Here is an 18,626-nt window from a genome sequence, read left to right as displayed (position 1 = left end):
AAATCAAAAATTACTTATGGAAAGTAAGGAGGACGGATTGGAGGGTATCATGGTTGGAGGCAAGAATTCGAGGGAAGAGGCTATTAGTGTTCAGAGGACAGATGATAAAGGTCTGCTTTGAGGCAGTGTGTGGGAAGAGAAGGAAGGGATTTAATGAATGATTGTATGAAGGTTGAGGGGGGAATGAGTTTAAGTAACTTCCAGGTAGATGGATGGACGATGGTGTCATTAATTGTGAGAGAAATGTTAATTGGAATGTCTTTGGGACATGTGTATAAAGATTGTTTGTTATTCAGATTTGGCATTTGAGAGTGGTCTGGGCAAGATACATAGATATTTGAGGCATCTACATTTAGATGATAAATTTAACTGTGGGCCTGGACCAGATCATTCAAGTAAAGGGTCAGAAGACAGCCAAGGGAAAAGCTGTGGTGCATACGCAGTAGGTGGAGGTAGTCAAAGCAAAATGAGTCCACAAAGGAGACAGGTGAAAGAGTCAGAAGTGAAGGAAATTGAATGATTGATTCCATTTGAAGGAATGGTCAATTCCAGCTGAAAGCTGAGCGAAGTGTGGTAAATAGTGTAAAGGGCCAGAGTCCTTTGGTTGACAGTTCTAATGCCTTATGCTCTGTATGTTGGATTTCATTACAAAAGCCCCATATTGATTTTGCTTAATTTTTTTAAGCTTGTCCAGGGAGGACAATGTAGTGAAGGAGTTAATTGTGTGGACTCTGAGGACAGATTACCTGGATTCAAAACTCTGTCGCTTACCAACCAGGTAAGCTTAGATGAATTACTTGACCTGTCTGTACCTCGGATTCCTCTTTAAAATGAAAATAATGGTAGTGCCTACCTTATGATTTTATTGAGAAGATTAAATTAATTAATGTATGTAAAGTGTAAAAAACAAACAAACCCACATTTATTATTTTACCTGCATTTTCTTTTCCCAGTCTTCTTGTTTGTCTCTTATTTACCAATTATTCTAACTAGAGGTGATTTATAATTTAGATTCCAGAACTGATTTCTAGAGTTTGGTGTAATTGGTTTAGAGACTAGATTTTATGTAAAGGGAATTGTTAACGAACTCTGAGATGATATAATTTGCTCAAAGTCACACAATAGTCTGGTTCCCCATCCAAAGGTTTAGTAAACTAATTAGAAATAGTGTTGAATTCTTTATATGCTTTAAGTGCCTTTCTAGAAATCTCCCTTTTCTTTAAGGGATACAACTATCTTTTTTTTTTTTTTTTTTTTTACTTTGGATGCAGTCCTAACATGATTTAGTTAAATGTTACCATAGGGGGCTTTTAGTTTAACATGTAAATGGATTATGGCTAGAGTTTTTAACAGATTTTTTTCAAAATAGGCATATAGGGGTGCATATGTGGTTGGGTTGGTAGAGCATACAACACTTGATCTCAGGGTTGTGAGTTCAAGCCCCATATTGTGTGTAGTAAAAGTAATAATCTTTAAAAAACAACAAAAATGCCATATCTTTTGCTTTATTAATTATTATAGTAACAAAAACATTCTTTAGCATCACTGTAAAATTCACTCCTTAGATCTCCGGATCACACATCTCATGACCTTTCCTTCTTAACCCTTTTTCTCCTTTGCTTTTCTGCTAACCCTTTTTCTCCTTTGCTTTTCTGCAGTGATTTTTGCTGTTAGTCATCCTGTCCATTGAGAATGGCAGTTAAGTCTTATTAATTGGTATATCCTACATCTCCCCTCTCTAGGAGTTAGCACAGTTTTCACTAAGTAGATATTCCTGAATTAAATAAAATAAAATGCATATTGAGTATCACGGTGATTAACAATGCAGCTCCAAAGACTGCCTGCCTGGGTTTGCATATTGACTATACCTCTTGCTAGCTATGTAACCTTGGGGAAGTTAATCTCTGTTTCTCTGCTTCAGTCTTCTCATCTGTAAAATGGGGAGAATAACAGAACCTAATTTATGGTGTACTTGCAAGAATAAAATCTGGTAACCCATGTATAGCAATTAGCACACAGCATATGACAAATATTTTTAAGATTCAAACTTATAAGTTCCTTCTCTACTTCTTCATCTTAGTATGTTTCTCAATCTGCCACATGTCTTTATATAAAGTGTGTCTTTTGAGAGCTCCCTAGTCATCCTCCAAAGTGATAAGCAAGTCAGAAATGACCCTCTTTCCTTGATTAGGCACCTGAGCCTCCTAAGCTGTTAGGCAATAGTGATGGAGGAACTTTTCGGTCCTAGGGATACAGGTTGGAGCTCTGGCTCAGCACCTTTTAACTTACCAGAGTTTGGGTAGGCTACTTTCCTCCCATGTAAAAAAGTAATCACTATGCTTCACCAAAAACAAACAAACAAAAATGCCAAAACTAGTTCTGAGGCTGTAGTGTGAGATGATTTGCAGGGAATGCTAAACAACCCTCCTGGTATATTATAAATAGTCCATACATTTTAACATTCTGTTTTCCTTTTCTCCAAAATTTTTATATTCTGTGTTATATATTTTAAATCTAAATTGACATAATGTGATCAACTGTGCTCTTCTGTTTGTTAGCATTAACACACCAAGCAGTTTGCAAATATTTCCAAAGCAGAGGGTTTCATTTCATAAGTTCCCTGTGTCATGAATATATCTTTAACATACCTGAGCTGGTAGCGAGAAAGTGCTTCATAGATATCAACTTAATATTTTGTTCTGATGTTTTAAACTCTGTTAGCCCTATTATCTGTGCAAAATAGAAGGTAATAGGTACTTAAATATATTTATGTAAATTTCTCTTTAGACTCTAAGAACTACTTTTTTTTTTAAGCAGAAGTTTGCCTTTTCTGGACTTCAGTCTTACTCAACAGGTTGATGAGTGCTCCTATTTACATGAACTAATGATTGCTAAATTATTTTAAAATAGCAGACTCTCCTATAAAAGCTAAGCCTTATGATGATAATGATGATAATAATGCTGATGTATATAAATGAGACCGTTGGTATTCATTGGTATGTGCTGTGCTATTGCAGACATTTCTTAGGGAGCTATCTCCTTTCTGATATATGCAGTTCATTTACTCTATACCTTCAGTGCTAAATTTTAGTAATTGCAAAACATCTGAGGAGCATGGGGGTGAGAAAAAACACTCAGATGTGTTTTTAGAGTATCTTTGTGTTAGTAATTTGCTTGAAAAATGTTGTTTCTCTTGTTATTAAAAAATCTGTGATTTGCAATTTAATTCAAAAAATGCACTTAGAACTTGAAAACAAATAGTATACAATTAAAACTTTTTTTTTTTTAAATTCCAGAACAAGTTAAACTGGGTAAAATAGTGACAAATATTGAATCAGTGGGTAAAAAAATGGAGAAAGAAAAGCATCAGCACCATGGGAAGTCCAGGTAATGTGTAATTGGCTATATCCTATAGAAAATGTATAGTTTTATTCTACCGTGCCAGTGTTTCCTGACCAATTGTCGTGGTTTATCAAGTCTGTTAACACCCCATGCATGAGGCTAATTTATCCTTCTGCTTGAGTCCCTCAAAGCATATCAATTATCAAAATTTTAGTTTTCAGTTCAATTAACTTTTGAACTGGGGTAATGTCTGAGTAGTTAAGCAGACCATCTGGGTTTTACAGTGCATAAGCTCAAATCCAATTTGTGGCTTTCTTGAGAAAAATGCCATATTTTATGATAATAGTACATAAGTTTAGAATTTTAATAACTCATCTGCAGCAATTATGGAGTAGATTTAAGTTATAATTTTTCTTTTTTAATTTAATAATTTAAAGTTAGTCTTTTTCCAACAGAAGGTGAGGCTGATCCTATAGAGCAGGTTTCAGGACAGGCATTTTGAGCATTGCTTCTGCTTTCCAAAGGTGTGTGGAGATGGGGCAGTTACTTTTCTGAATTATTCCACTAAATGACATCATCTTCAAGATAACTTTATAGTTGTGTACATAACTGTTAACCCTAGAGCTATAGAACCTTTAAAGGCCCTTGAACACATTTTGTAGAAACACTATACATGTAGAAAGTAAATACTGCTCTGTTAAAATGTATTTTTCAGTGGGTTGTTTTACATTACTTCACAATGTAACCTTGTCAGAAATTTGGGGTAATTGACACAGTTGTAAATAAAAAATTGAGAAATTATTGCCTTGGCTCTTAAGAGTAACATGGACTTTCCAACATTTATCTGGCAAACTGTGCTTAACAGTAAATGATTCATGCTCACAAGTAACCACTTCCATGGCTTAAATATAATATGATATTCAAATTTGGGAGAATGGAATATATGTATAGTTCTAAGACTGAGGGTTTGGTAGGGGAAGATATTAATTGCATAGAAAAGAAATACTTGTATTGGGAATTTACTAGTTTTTAAAAATTTAGCTTTGGCCTTTACTTAAGCCAAGACCCAGGTTTGTCTAGCAGAGTGGTTAACTGCTAAAAGAACAGTTAACAGACCAATTTAACCAAATAGTTTAGAATTTCAAGTAAGCCATTAGTAGCTGGAAACGTTAACTGAACTAATCTGAAAACCTACCATTTTCAGTGTATTGAGATGGGGCCAAAAATTCAAGAAAGAGTAATAATGACTTAAGGACATGTGGCGCACTCCTCAATAATAAATCCAATCAGGTAGAATATCTTTCAGTATGTCTTCCTCAGGAGAGTTGAGTATTTCTCGAAGAATTGTTTCTTCTGCAACTGGTGGAAGATAAAGGTCGCTTGACACCCTAACATCCCATTTTTAATGAAAACATGTCCTCCTTAATGAGGAAGAACAACACCCTTCGAAATTAAGAGCAAGTACATGTACTTCCAGTGACAGCCTGGGGCACATAAAGCCTGAACTTCAATCCACCAGGGTTGCTTTGTCTTTATTTATAGCTAGCTTACGGCAGTAACTTGTTTCCTACCTTAGCAGTTAGCTTCATTTCATTAGTGTGGGAAGTGGGGTGGGAATACAGAAGGGAAGACAAATCAGTGTTCTGGGACGTGGCGACTCAGGGTGTTAGAAAACCTGTGGTTAGCTAGGCCAATAAGATGTCATTAGAGTGAAATTTTTATTGCAATCTAGTTCACCACATACTAATGATAAAGGAAACTTAGCAATGAGGATATAAGCAACAGAAAGGAAAGCAGAATCAGTCAGAAATCCAGTAGGGGATTGTTGACAACGCAGAGACAGTCCCTAGCACTAATTAGCATGAATTGCTCAACTCTTTGTTGAGACTTTTGGAAGATTTCTGTTCAATACAAATAGATCCCTGTAAGGGAAGCTGTATATAAACTACTTACAATTCTCCTGAAGATGCTTGGGAAAATTCTATTATCTAAGGTGACATATAATATTTTTAGGTAGACCATAAAAAATATTAGCTCAATGAAAGAAATTTCTTCAGATAATACATGAAGAAATACAATCTTAATAAGTGTATGATTTCTTTTCCGCAGGATTCTCTATGTTTGATTTTGTGGAGGGAAAACAAAATCAACTAGTTCTGCATTTCCAGATTTAAGTTTAAAGACGTGAAGTTCTTTAATGTACCTTTGAATTCTAACTTCAAAGATTCCCATACATTAACATACTTTTTATGACAATAATGATAAATGTGAGCACATTCTGAATGTTAATTTTCCATCAAGGAAGTTAATTTACTATGCACCTATTTATTAGAGCTATTTATTTTAGTATGTAATATTTGGTGCATTTGAAGCCATGACAACTGCATTTCTGTAAATGCATTCTGTAATCCAAACAAATGAGCCTGGACTTCTTCCCCTAGTTTTGTGATCATTGGGAGTTTCTTATGTGATACATGACAATTTATATTTAGGCTATTCTAATCAATTTAATAATAAAATGAGATTATAAAATACTGATAGAATCTCTCATCGCATTTCACATTTATGTTAAAATGACCCTGCCATTTTACCTGAATGCCTGAATGTTTGTAAAATATTTTGCTTAAGTGGATGAACTGTGGTCTACTTCTGTTAAAATCTTTAACTAATAGGAATCATTGAACAATGCAATTAATAGTCCTAATTTGGGGACTTAAATATTTAACCATGGGCAAGATGGAAGAGAGCAAAGAAAACTGTGATTGATCAGTGTATCATGGCCCCATTCTTGGTGACATACAAATAAATTCTAGAATCTGAAATGGAGTTTTGCAAAGCTGACTGTATACTCAAGCCTTTCATATTTTCCCTTGACAATATGATTTTGTCATGCTAGCCATATCTCAGTTCTTCAGCCAACTGCATGGGTGTGACAACATGAGTAACAGCTAGACTAATGGATCCTATAAATCCGTCATTATTTACTATTTATAGAGTGTCTACTCTCTGCCAGTGTAAAACTCCAAACAGAACAGCCACAGACTTTTCCCTCATAGACTCTAGTTTTTTGATGGGCAAAATGTTTTAAAATCCTAAATATTTCTATAACATTTATATAACATTTGAATTAGCAATTCCATTTCTAGGCATTTATAATAAGAAAGAATTGGACAGGTTCACAGACATGAATATTCATAGATTTTCATCCTTGTTTATAAATACCAAAAAAGTGAAGTAACCCAGACATCCAGCAAAAGAAGACTGGTAAATAAACCGTCAATATGTTAAATCTATACAGTGGAATGCTTTGTGATGGGTCAAAATGACAATGTACATCTTTGTACATTTACAAATACAGATATTTATGATATTAACTGCAAAAAAATAAGCTAAAAAGTTCATGTATATTTTATGTGCACATAAATATAGAGAAGGTATGAAATATATTACACATGTTAATTATGACAAATGGAGTTAGTATAAAATAGTAATAAGTAGTTTAGTTCTTGAGGGCCTACTGCCTATATTCAAATCCTGCCTCCACCCCTTTCTAGCTGGGATAATTTGAACTATATACTACCTAACCTTTGCTTAGTGTCTTCATTTATAAAATGAGTGTACTAATAGTAAAATCCAGAGTCTTGTTGTGAGGATTAAAGGTAGTAAGACATAGACAGGGCTTAGAATAGTACCTAGCTCCTAGGAAGCATTTAAGGGTTTACAGTTATGACCAAAATATTAAGGTGGTGAATTAGGGATAATTCTTATTTTCTTCCTTTTTCTTATGTACATTTTCTAAAATTTCTATGTGGTGCATAGTTTTTGATTCAGCTGATTTGACTGAAGCTCACCAAGTCACGCTAGGAAAACATGTTACTTAAAATCTTGCAAAACAGAGAAGAAATAGATACGATGCTTGTTCATTTTTCTGATTTTGTTTTCATTTAGAAAGCAAATGTTCCTATTTGTTATCCATGCTCAGAGCCAGTAAAATTTGGTATTATTTGTCTTCATTTAATATTATGTATTTATCATGTAAAATAATGATATATAAATATATATTTTCAATAATGTTATAGAGGGCTTACTGCTCTTTTAGGGACTATAAATCACTCAAAGCTCTTTAACTTTATATTTTGGAAACAGATTGTTGGTCTCACCATTTGCCGCCCACATCATCAACCTTGGCTTGCCCTTAGAATCCATGACCTCCTCTTCCATGGGGCTTCTGAAAGAATATGGTGAGTTTCATTGCATAAGTATTAATAGCAACACGGTGATTTTCATTATTTTTGCATTCATTTAAAATGCAGTGTCAAACAGCTAGTATTTCCTTTCAGTATTGTGTCAAAAGATAAAGAGATTTCAGAAACAACTACTAATAACTAATTTTCAGCTCTTTTATTTGAACTTGAGAGATTAGATGTTTTTAATGTGTGTGACTATTAAAGGTTTTAGGAAATTATAAGGATCAAATCTTATAATTTTAAAAGTCTCTCTATATTTGATTTATTATTGTTTAAAACATTCCTAATTCTTCAAATGAAAATATAGATAATTCTTTAAAGTCCCTTAAGTGTGATTGAGAAACTCTTTGGAATTTGGTGAGTTACTTGAAGACCTAGGGGCTATTGATTCAAAGAAACTATTTTATAGTTTTCCTCTTTTTAACTTGTTACTCATGTTCTTGAGCTTCAGGCTGTCATTAAGAGAAAACTCTTCTTGTAGAGTGGGACTTTGATTTGGAAAAAAAAAATTGAAAATTTGCAGAATAAACTCCTTCTTGAGTTCTTAAGGCACTCGCATAAAATTTCCTTTATCCAACTACAATTTTACCAGTGTTTCTCTGGGCTATTATAAAAGGAATTCAAGCATCAGATGGAGGCTTAAATAACACATTTTCATTAATCCAAGCAATATTCACCAAAACTTTTAATATTGTGAATATAATGTCAGAATCTTGAACACATGAAAATGTTTAAAATTTTTGAATATTGAATTGATTCATGGCTTAAATTCTTTTAAGGTTGATTAGATATTTTGAGGCCCCAGGTAGTATAAATAATGGTGAGTCTCAATTGAGTCTAGAATTGAATATATATATGAAAAAGTAAATGCCCCCAAAAATTCTTCATAAAGCATAGGATCCAATGGATGAAATAGTTTTAATAGATAATAATCTTGAAATCTGATAACCCCAAGAGCTGAGGTTTGCAGCCCTTAATGACCTCATAAGTGAAAGTTCTGTGACATTTAGAGTTTATTCAGAATCATATTAAGCATTGATAAAAAGCCTCTCTTTTCAAATACCATCGAACTCAGATAAATCATGTTTATTTAGAAGCACCCTCACAGAGCTGCCTCTTATTAGCTCATTGAAAGGTCCAGTAAATTTCATGACTTTACGCAGAATGTAGAAATTTAAGTCTTTTTCCATATACATGGAGCTTACCATACAGGGGCTTGACCAGTGTTTGTTTAATGCTAAAAAAAAGACAGAAAATCTTTTTAAAACATTTGTTGAGAGCATCTCAGTTATTAGCTGCAGATTATTGTGAAATTGTGTGTGGAAGGCCAGCAGAATGGGGCAGTCACCTAAAGGATGTGTTCTGGGATTTGCTAAAGGTTCTGTCCATGCAAAAATGTTCTCTTGAAATATCTGAAATATTTACTAATGGAGCCATAGCTTCATAGAAGCTAAAGACTCCTTGTACTTACTACAGTGACAAAGCACATATTAGGCATTAACAAGCATTTGTTGACTGAATGAATGGATGACGACAAATTAAAAGAAGTGACCCAAATGGAATATATTTCTATGTGTCTGTTTGTACATAGTATGAAAAAAAAAAAAAAAAAAAGATAACTGCTAAAAGAAAACTGATTTTGGGTAAGTAAAATACAAAAATAACATTGAATATAAACATGCAAAAGAATGCCAACAGACAATTTTTTTAATAATTCTAGTTTACACAGATTATGCATAGATTGCAGAGATACCATAAAAATAAGTGAAATGTTCTGCATTTATCTTATATGCTGTAAAACCAAATTGTTGGGCAGATTATTAGTTTTATGATATAAGTCTTTCAATACTCAAATAACTTCATGGGGAGTTGGAAGGTTGAACAAGCTGAAAGTAAAAAAATTTCAATAAAAATATTATTTCCAAATGCTATAGGGTAGCTGTTCCTTTTTTACTTAAAGTGGAATGTACTTTTAGTCAAGTAAGAATGGGAATTTCATCATTGCTTTGTTGTATATGAAGTATTGCTTTATTTTGCTTTGTTTTCAGCCAAACCACTCTTTTATAATAGCAACATTTTTTTAAATGAGAACAGAAATATTTGAAGCCTTGTGGCCAGCAACTTACTTTATGTAAGTTGAAAAACATAGAAAAATATGAAAAATGTTGATTTTCTTTTTGAATAACCTAGGTGTGGTCCTGGCTTTGTGTTTTGGGTGAAAAATAATGAATACTTCATGAATACTTTTTAGAATTCATATTAATATTTTAGTTCATTTTACAGCTTATGTCTACAAATTTATCTCACAAAGCTTTTTCTCCACACCATTGTTAACACTGTTTAGTAAGCTACTACTTCACTGAATGTCTAAAACAGTCACTAATTAGTCTTCCTAATTCATTTCTTTTACATCTTTCTACATTTCATACACGTATTAAAAATCTGCTGCCTTCTCTTAATAAGAGAATATAGCTTAAATTGTGAGAGAATGCAGCTCTTGTTTTCTCAGGGGTGTTTGGTAATTTACTGGGCTCTTAAAATTGCCAAATTCTTTTTTAGAATAAATAAATAATTTTTATTAAAGGAAAAAGGAAAGGAAATTAGAACATGGGGGTTAAGACAAAGTCATGATTTCTATTCATTTGACCTATTTATATTATTATATATGATATATAATAATTATGTTACATATAAATATACTACTTGAAGCCTTGACTTTTAAAGTGGTATAATAGTCCCCCTTTATCTGCAGGTTAAGATGTTCCAAGACCCCCAGTGGATGCTTAAAACTGCAGACAGTACCAAACCCTATATATATATTATGTGTTTTCGTATACATATGTACCTATGGTAAAGTTTCATTTATACACTAGGCACAATAAGAGATTAATAACTAATGATAACAGAACAATTATAACACTATACTGTAATACAAATTACGTGACTGTGGTCTCTCTGTCCCAAAATATCTTACTGTACTCTACTCATCTTTCTCTTCTGATGATGTGAAAGATAAAATGCCTTCTGATGCAAGGAAGTGAGGTAAATGATGTAGGCATCATGTTATAGCGTTAGGCTTCTGGAAGAAGGATTATCTGCTTCCAGATCTTGGTTGACTATAGATAACTGAAACCACAGAAGGTGAAAGTGCAAATAAGGGGTCTCCTGCATAAGCACAGTAGTGCAGACACTGAAGTTACTCTAGTCACCCTAATGAGGTTAGAATTCTGGCTCTGCCAGTTTCTACCTGGAAAATCTCATCCAAGTTACCTAATCACTCCAGGACTCAGTTTCCTCATTGATTAAATGGAGGAATAATCACAGTACCAACCTCACAGTTTTTAGATTATACTTGTAAAGTGTGTAACATACATCCTGGTGCTTAATAAAATTGAGCTTTCACTATTAGCTACAATTCCTTAGATGTAAATAATAAAACATTATAGACTTGAACGTGGTGTTCAGTGACCTTGCTTTGACCCTATCCTAACGGATGTATTACTGGAAGCACAAGACACACCTCTTTACCACACTAACTTACGCTATCATGGCACAGAACTCAAGAAGTGAGGTTTATTGTGGAATTTCCTGGATTCAACTATTTTTGTCATTGTCATTGTTGGCATCCTGTTCTAGACCTTGTATCTGCCTGTTTACTCTGCTATTTCAATAAATTTGATAAGTCACACTGAAACTGCTATTCCTCAGGCACCCCTTTCACCAGTAGTTTCAAAGCAGTTTCTCCATTTTTATGATGGGAATAGGCCCATGGTAGGAACTCTTTAATAGGATTTTTCAATATAAAGTTCTGGGAAGAACGGAAATGTGTCCAAAAAGCCCACCTTGCTCTACATGAGATCCAACTCGGTTTTGTGGCTTGGTGTGAATCCCTTCAGTTCTCTGGGTTTTAATTTCATCATATGTAATCTTTGAGGAAAGAATGGAATTGCCTTCAATGAGAGGAATGAAAAGTTAGAAAATTTCCTTTTCCTCTATGACTTCTTCTCAGATACTATAATCTCTCTCCAAAATCATTGACCAAGGAACTCTCTTTCTAACTTTGTATGCCTTTTTTGGTGACCTTATCTCTTACCCTTTTTGCTCTTGAAACATATTTACTCTTCTCCCTGAACTCATAGCCAGTAACTCCTAAGCCAGCAAAACTCCTAAATCTTTACCCTCTGCTAATTGTTCACTTCACCACCTGGTCTTACAGAAATCTGTGATCAGTCTCCAGCCCTGAGGACATTTTCTTCCTCCACTGCTCTCTCAAGTGGTGATGAGATCCTCTCCCATGCCTCACCCATATGGGCCTGGAGATGGAGAAGTGACCTCCTTATTCCTCACACTGTTTCCAGACCGTTCTCCCTTTCTCTTCTCTAACATACCCAGCTTTGAATCCTATGTCATCAAAGGATAATATCTGTTATCTCTTCCTCTTATAGTAGTCTATTGATTTGTATCCATTCTCTAATTTCTTAAAGAATTTAGCCCCTGGATCCTTGTGACTTTCTCTAGTGCTAGTTTTTTAAGAACTGTGATTTTGGTGTCCATGTAAATAAGCTCTCTGATTCGTTGGCTTCTCCATTCCTTGAGCTCTTTTCATCCAATGATTTTGCCTTCCATCATACCATATATTCTCCAGTAGTTATACCTTTGAAACATTTCTAAAACCTGACTTTGAAGATCGCTACCATCCAACCAGATCATCTTTTAAACTCCCAACAATATTTTTAGCTCCCACTTAAGAGTCTCAGGGCTGTCAGAGCTCATAGAGGCCTGGGTGAAAATTTTTGAATTTCTTCCCCAGATATACTCATTCCCTTGGTAATTTCATCCAGTCTTTGGCTTTAAGTATCATTTATATGGTGATGACTCCAAACATATCTCCAGCCTGGTTGTTCTCCTGACCGCCAGCTCACATTCAATGCTTAATCAGCATTTCTATTTGATTTTTTAAATAGGCACTTCAAATCTAATGTGTCTAATGCAGGAACTTTGTAGGTGTTGTTCTCTTTGTCTAGAAAGCTCCTTCCCTTTGATGTCACAAGCATCACTCCTTGACCACTTTTGAGTTTTTGTCCAAATGCCTTCTTATCAGTGAGACCATTCTCTGCCAACTTATTATAGCAGGAGCCACACCTGCCAGCCTGGTTTACCTCTCCTGCCTTACTTTGATCTCTAACACTTGAGGTCTCCTGACATGTTGCTTCTTTTACTTACCTGATTTTGTCTGCCTACTCCTGCTAGAACGTCAGCTCCATGAAGGCAGATAGTTTTGACTGATTATTCACTACTAAATCTTTTGAATCCAGAATCATTCTTGGCATGTAGGAAGTGATCTGTGTGTGTTTGTGTGTGTGTGTGTTTCTGAGAACATGGTGAACAACTATGCAGGGAAAGACTTCTGGGTACAGAACACTTAAAAATGCTAGTTAAATATTAAAAGATAAGGTTAAAAATCTGGCTGAATGGCAGAAAAGCATAAAAATACTAAAACCAGAAAATATAAGAAAGTCTGATTCCATAATTATTTAATAGTATTTAGAGTAGTTTGTTTTTAGGACTCATATTCTATTCTTGGTAGCTTAGAACTTTCTTAGTTAAAACAAACAACAAAACATTGGTAACACTTCTCTCCCTTTTCTTATCAATCATGTATATATATATATATATATATATATGTATGTATACATACATATATATGTATACACACACACACACACGCATTTATTAGTCCTCAGAAATCCAGAATTAGATTAATAGAATTCCTTTTTGTCACGATGCATTATCATCACTTGTTTATGGATTGCCCTCTTTTATTTTTTATTTTTTTATAATATTGATAGCAATTAACATCTACTTAGGTGCCCTTCCCAAATCCTATCCCTTTGCTTCCACCATAGATTGCTAGATTTGGAGGAGTTCTATTAAATTTTTGATACTAATTCTTTATTAGTTGTACTGTGGCTAGTCTTTTAACTTTCTTTAAGGTGACTTTAATAAATAATAATGATTTGAATATAGTAAAATTTAACACAAATGTTACCTTCTTTGGGACAAAAAAGTGACTTTGAAGTACTTGCAGGTTTTTTTTTTTCTATTTTGAATTTCTTACTGTCATCATCCATTATTTCAATTTTGTCTTTTTTTTTTCACTTTAATCTCACAAACCATGCCATAATTGTTACTACTTTATAAAGATGATGTTTGTTTAGATTTACCTACCTCCAGGTAGATAAAGAATTGAAAGAAACTTTAAATTTTTCAGAATGAAATACAGATGATATATCATTTTATATAGGCCTTTTTTTTCTTAATATATAATGTATTATTTGCCCCAGGGGTACAGTCTGTGAATCATCAGGCTTAACACATCTCACAGCACTCATCGTAGCATATACCCTCCCCAGTGTCCCTAACCTAGCCACCCTTCCCCTACCCCCGCTGTCCCCAGAAACCCTCAGTTTATTTCATGAGATTGAGTCTCTTCTGGTTTGTCTTCCTCCCGATCCCATCTTATTTCATTTTTTCCCTCCCTACTCCTCCTGACCCCCAACCCTGCATCTCAAATTCCTCATATCTGAGAGGTCATATGATAATTGTCTTTCTCTGGTTGACTTATTTTGCTTAGCTTAATACCCTCTAGTTTTATCCACGTTGTTGCAAATGGCAAGATTTTGGTTTTTTTGATGGTTGCATAGTATTCCGTTGTATATATATATATACCATACCTTCTTTAGCCATTCATCTGTTGATGGACATCTAGGTTCTTTCCACAGTTTGGCAATTATGGACATTGCTACTATAAACATTGGGCTGCACGTGCTCTTTGGATCACTAAATTTGTATCTTTAGGGTAAATACCCAGTACTGTGACTGCTGGGTCATAGGGTAGCTCTATTTTCAACTTTTTTTTTTTTTTTTTAAGATTTATTTATTTGACAGAGAGAGATCACAAGTAGGCAGAGAGGCAGGCAGAGAGAGAGGAGGAAGCAGGCTCCCCGCGGAGCAGAGAGCCCCATATGGGGCTCAATCCCAGGACCCTGGGATCATGACCCGAGCTGAAGGCAGAGGCTTAACCCACTGAGCCACCCAGGTGCCCCTATTTTCAACTTTTTGAGGAACCTCCATACTGTTTTCAAGAGTTCCTGCATCAGCTTGCATTCCCACCAACAGTGTAGGAGGGTTCCCTGTTCTCCACATCCTTGACAACATCCGTTTCCTGACTGGTTAATTTTAGCCATTCTAACTGGTGTGAGGCGGTATCTCGCTGAGGTTTTGATTTGTGTTTCCCTGACGCTGAGTGAATGTTGAGCTCTTTTTCATGTATTTGTTGGCCATTTGGATGTCTTCTTTGCAGAAATGTCTGTTCATGTCTTCTGCCCATTTCTTGATTGGAATATTTGTTCTTTTGGTGTTGAGTTTGATAAATTCTTTATAGATTTTGGATACCAGCCTTTTATCTGATATATCATTTGTGAATATCTTCTGCCATTCTGTCAGTTGTCTTTTGGTTTTGTTGACTGTTTCTTTTGCTGTGCAAAAGCTTTTGATCTTGATGAAGTTCCAATAGTTCATTTTTGCCCTTGCTTCCCTTGCCTTTGGTGATGTTTCTGGGAAGAAGGTCCTGGGACGGACGTTGAAGAGGTTGCTGCCTGTGTTCTCCTCAAGGATTTTGATGGATTCCTATATCACATTGAGATCTTTCATCCATTTGAGTCTATTTTCATATGTGGTGTAAGGAAACGGTCCAGTTTCATTCTTTGCCTGTGCAATTTTCCCAACACCATTTGTTGAAGAGACTGTTTTTTTTCCATTGGACATTCTTTCCTGCTTTGTCGAAGATTAGTTGACCACAGACTTGAGGGTCTATTTCTGGACTCTCTCTTCTGTTTCCATTGATCTATGTGTCTGTTTTTGTGCCAGTACCATACTGTCTTGATGATAACAGCTTTGTAATAGAGCTTGGAATCTGGAATTGTGATGCCACCAACTTTGGTTTTCTTTTTCAATATTTCCTCTGGCTATTTGGGACCTTTTCTGGTTCCATATAAATTTTAGGACTATATGTTCCTTTTCTTTGAAAAAAATTGATGGTATTTTACTGGGATTGCATTATATTTGTAGATTGCTTTCGATAGCATAGACATTTCCACAATATTTGTTCTTCTAATCCATGAGCATGGAACGTTTTTCCATTTCTTTGTGTCTTCCTCAATTTCTTTCATGAGTACTTTATAGTTTTCCGAGTGCAGATTCTTTGCCTCTTTGGCTCGGTTTATTCCTAGGTATCTTATGGTTTTGGATGCCATTGTAAATGGGATTGACTCCTTACTTTCTCTTTCTTCTGTCTTACTGTTGGTGCATAGAAATGCAACCCATTTCTGTGCATTGATTTTATATCCTGACATTTTACTGAATTCCTGTAATGAGTTCTAGCAGAATTGGAGTGGAGTCTTCTGGGTTTTCCACATAAAGTATCATATCATCTGCAAAGAATGAGAGTTTGACTTCTTTGCCAATTCAGATGCCTTTTATTTCTTTTTGTTGTCTTATTGCTGAGGCTAGGACTTCTATTACTATGTTGAATAGCAGTGGTGAGAGTGGACATCCATGCCGTGTTCCTGACCTTAGAGGAAAAGCTCTCAGTTTTTCCCCACTGAGAATGATATCCGATGTGGGTTTTTCATAGATGGCTTTAGATGATATTGAGGTATGTACCCTCCATGCCTACACTGTGAAGAGTTTTGATCAAGAAAGGATGCTGTACTTTGTCAAATGCTTTTTCAGCATCTCTTGGAAGTATCATATGGTTCTTGTTCTTTCCTTTGTTAATGTATTGTATCACATTGATTGATTTGCAGATGTTGAACCAACCTTGCAGCCCAGGAATGAATCCTACTTGGTCATGGTGAATAATCCTTTTAATTTGTTGGATCCTATTGGCTAGTATTCTGGTGAGAATTTTCGCATCTGTGTTCATCAAGCATATTGGTCTGTAATTCTTTTTGATGTTTTTTTTTTTTTCTGGTTTAGGGATCAAGGTAATGCTGGCCTCATAAAATGAGTTTGGAAGTTTTCCTTCCATTTCCATTTTTTGGAACAATTTCAGGTGAATAGGTATTAATTCTTCTTTAAATGTTTGGTAGAATTCCCCTTGAAAGCCATCTGGCCCTGGGCTCTGGTTTGTTGGGAGATTTTTGATGATTGCTTAAATATCCTTACTAGTTTTGGGTCTGTTCAGGTTTTCTATGTCTCTCTAGTTCAGTTTTGGGATGCATGCATTTCTTCAAGATTGTCATATTTGCTGGTGTATAGTTGCTCATGATATGTTCTTATAATTGTATTTCTTTGGTGTTGGTTGTGATCTCACCTCTTTCATTCAGGATTATATTAATTTGGGTCCTTTCTCTTTCCTTTTTGTTAAGTCTGGCCAGGGGTTTATCAATCTTATTAATTCTTTCAAAGAACAAACTCCTAGTTTTGTTGATTTGTTCTACTGCTGGTGTATAGTTGCTCATAATATATTCTTATAATTGTTTGTATTTCTTTGGTGTTTGTTGTGATCTCTCCTCTTTCATTCAGGATTATATTAATTTGGGTCCTTTCTCTTTCCTTTTTGTTAAGTCTGGCCAAGGGTTTATCAATCTTATTAATCCTTTCAAAGAACAAGCTCCTAGTTTCGTTGATTTGTTCTACTGATTTCGTTGATTTGATTTCACTGATTTATGGTTTAATCTTTATTATTTCTCTTCTCCTGCTGGCTATAGGCTTTCTTTGCTTTTCTTTCTTCAGCTCCTTTAGGTGTAGGGTTTGGTTGTGTACTTGAGAATTTTCTTGTTTCTTGAGAAAGGCTTGTATTGCTATATACTTTCCTCTCAGGACCACCTTTGCTGTGACCCAAAGATTTTGAGCAGTTGTGTTTTAATTTTCATTTGTTTCTATGATTTTTTTTCAATTCTTCTTTAATTTCCTGGTTGACCCATTCATTCATTAGTCTCCATGTATTTGAGTTCTTTCCAACTTTCCTCCTGTGATTGAGTTCTAGTTTCAGAGCATTGTGGTCTGAAAATATGCAGGGAATGATCCCAGTCTTTTGACTGGTTGAGTCCTGGTTTGTGACCCAGGATGTGATCTATTCTGGGGAATGTTCCATGTGCACTAGAGAAGAATGTGTATTCTGTTGTTTTGAGATGGAATGTTCTAAATATAACTGTGATGTCCATCTGGTCCAGTGTGTCCTTTAAAGCCTTTATTTCCTTGTTGATCTGTTGCTTAGATGATCTGTCCATTTCAGTAAGGGGGGGCAGCTAAAGTCCCCTACTGTTACTGTATTATTGTTGATATGTTTCTTTGATTTTGTTATTAATTGATTTATATAATTGGCTTCTCCCATGTTAGGGGCATAGATATTTGTTAGATTTTGTTGTTGGACTGACCCTTTAAGTATGATATAGTGTCCTTCCTCATCTCTTATTATAGTCTTGGCTTAAAATCTTATTTATCTGATGTAAGGAATGCCATCCCAGCTTTCTTTTGATGTCTGTTAGCATGGTAAATTGTTTTCCACCCCTCATTTAAAATCTGGAGGTGTCTTTGGGTCTAACATGAGTTTCTTGTAGACAGCATATCCATGGGCCTTGTTTTTTTATCTGTTTTTTTATTTGATATCCTGTGTCTTTTGATTGGGACATTTAGCCCATTTACATTCAGGGTAATTATTGGAAGTTATGAATTTAATGCTATTGTATTGCCTGCAAGGTGACTGTTCTGTATATTGTCTGTTCCTTTCTGGTCTGTTACTTTTAGGCTCTCTCTTTGCATAGAGGACCCCTTTCAATATTTCCTGTAGGACTGGTTTGGTGTTTGCAAATTCTTTTAGTTTTTGTTTGTCCCAGAAGTTTTTTTTATCTCTCCTTCTATATTCAATGACAGCCTAGCTGGATATAGTGTTCTTGGTGGCATATTTTTCTTGTTTAGTGCTCTGAATATATCATGCCAGTCCTTTCTGGCCTGCCAGGTCTCTGTGGATAG

General features: G+C 35.0%; 1 protein-coding gene across 4 annotated transcripts in view; it reads left to right on the top strand.

Annotated features, from left to right (window-relative positions):
• IQCM (IQ motif containing M) overlaps positions 1–18,626 on the top strand; it is a 486,594-nt gene that overhangs the window by 142,415 nt on the left and 325,553 nt on the right. For all 4 annotated transcript variants that reach the window (XM_047717609.1, XM_047717608.1, XM_047717606.1 and 1 more), the window contains 2 exons: positions 3,297–3,387; positions 7,489–7,583. In XM_047717609.1, coding sequence (XP_047573565.1) covers positions 3,297–3,387; positions 7,489–7,583 — 186 coding nt within the window. The remainder of the gene's footprint in view (positions 1–3,296; positions 3,388–7,488; positions 7,584–18,626) is intronic.

The sequence above is a fragment of the Lutra lutra genome, chromosome 2 (assembly GCF_902655055.1).
Source record: "Lutra lutra chromosome 2, mLutLut1.2, whole genome shotgun sequence".
Taxonomy (NCBI): domain Eukaryota; kingdom Metazoa; phylum Chordata; class Mammalia; order Carnivora; family Mustelidae; genus Lutra; species Lutra lutra.
Note: the sequence above shows the minus strand (reverse complement) of the source record. Positions and strands in the feature narration are given on the sequence as shown.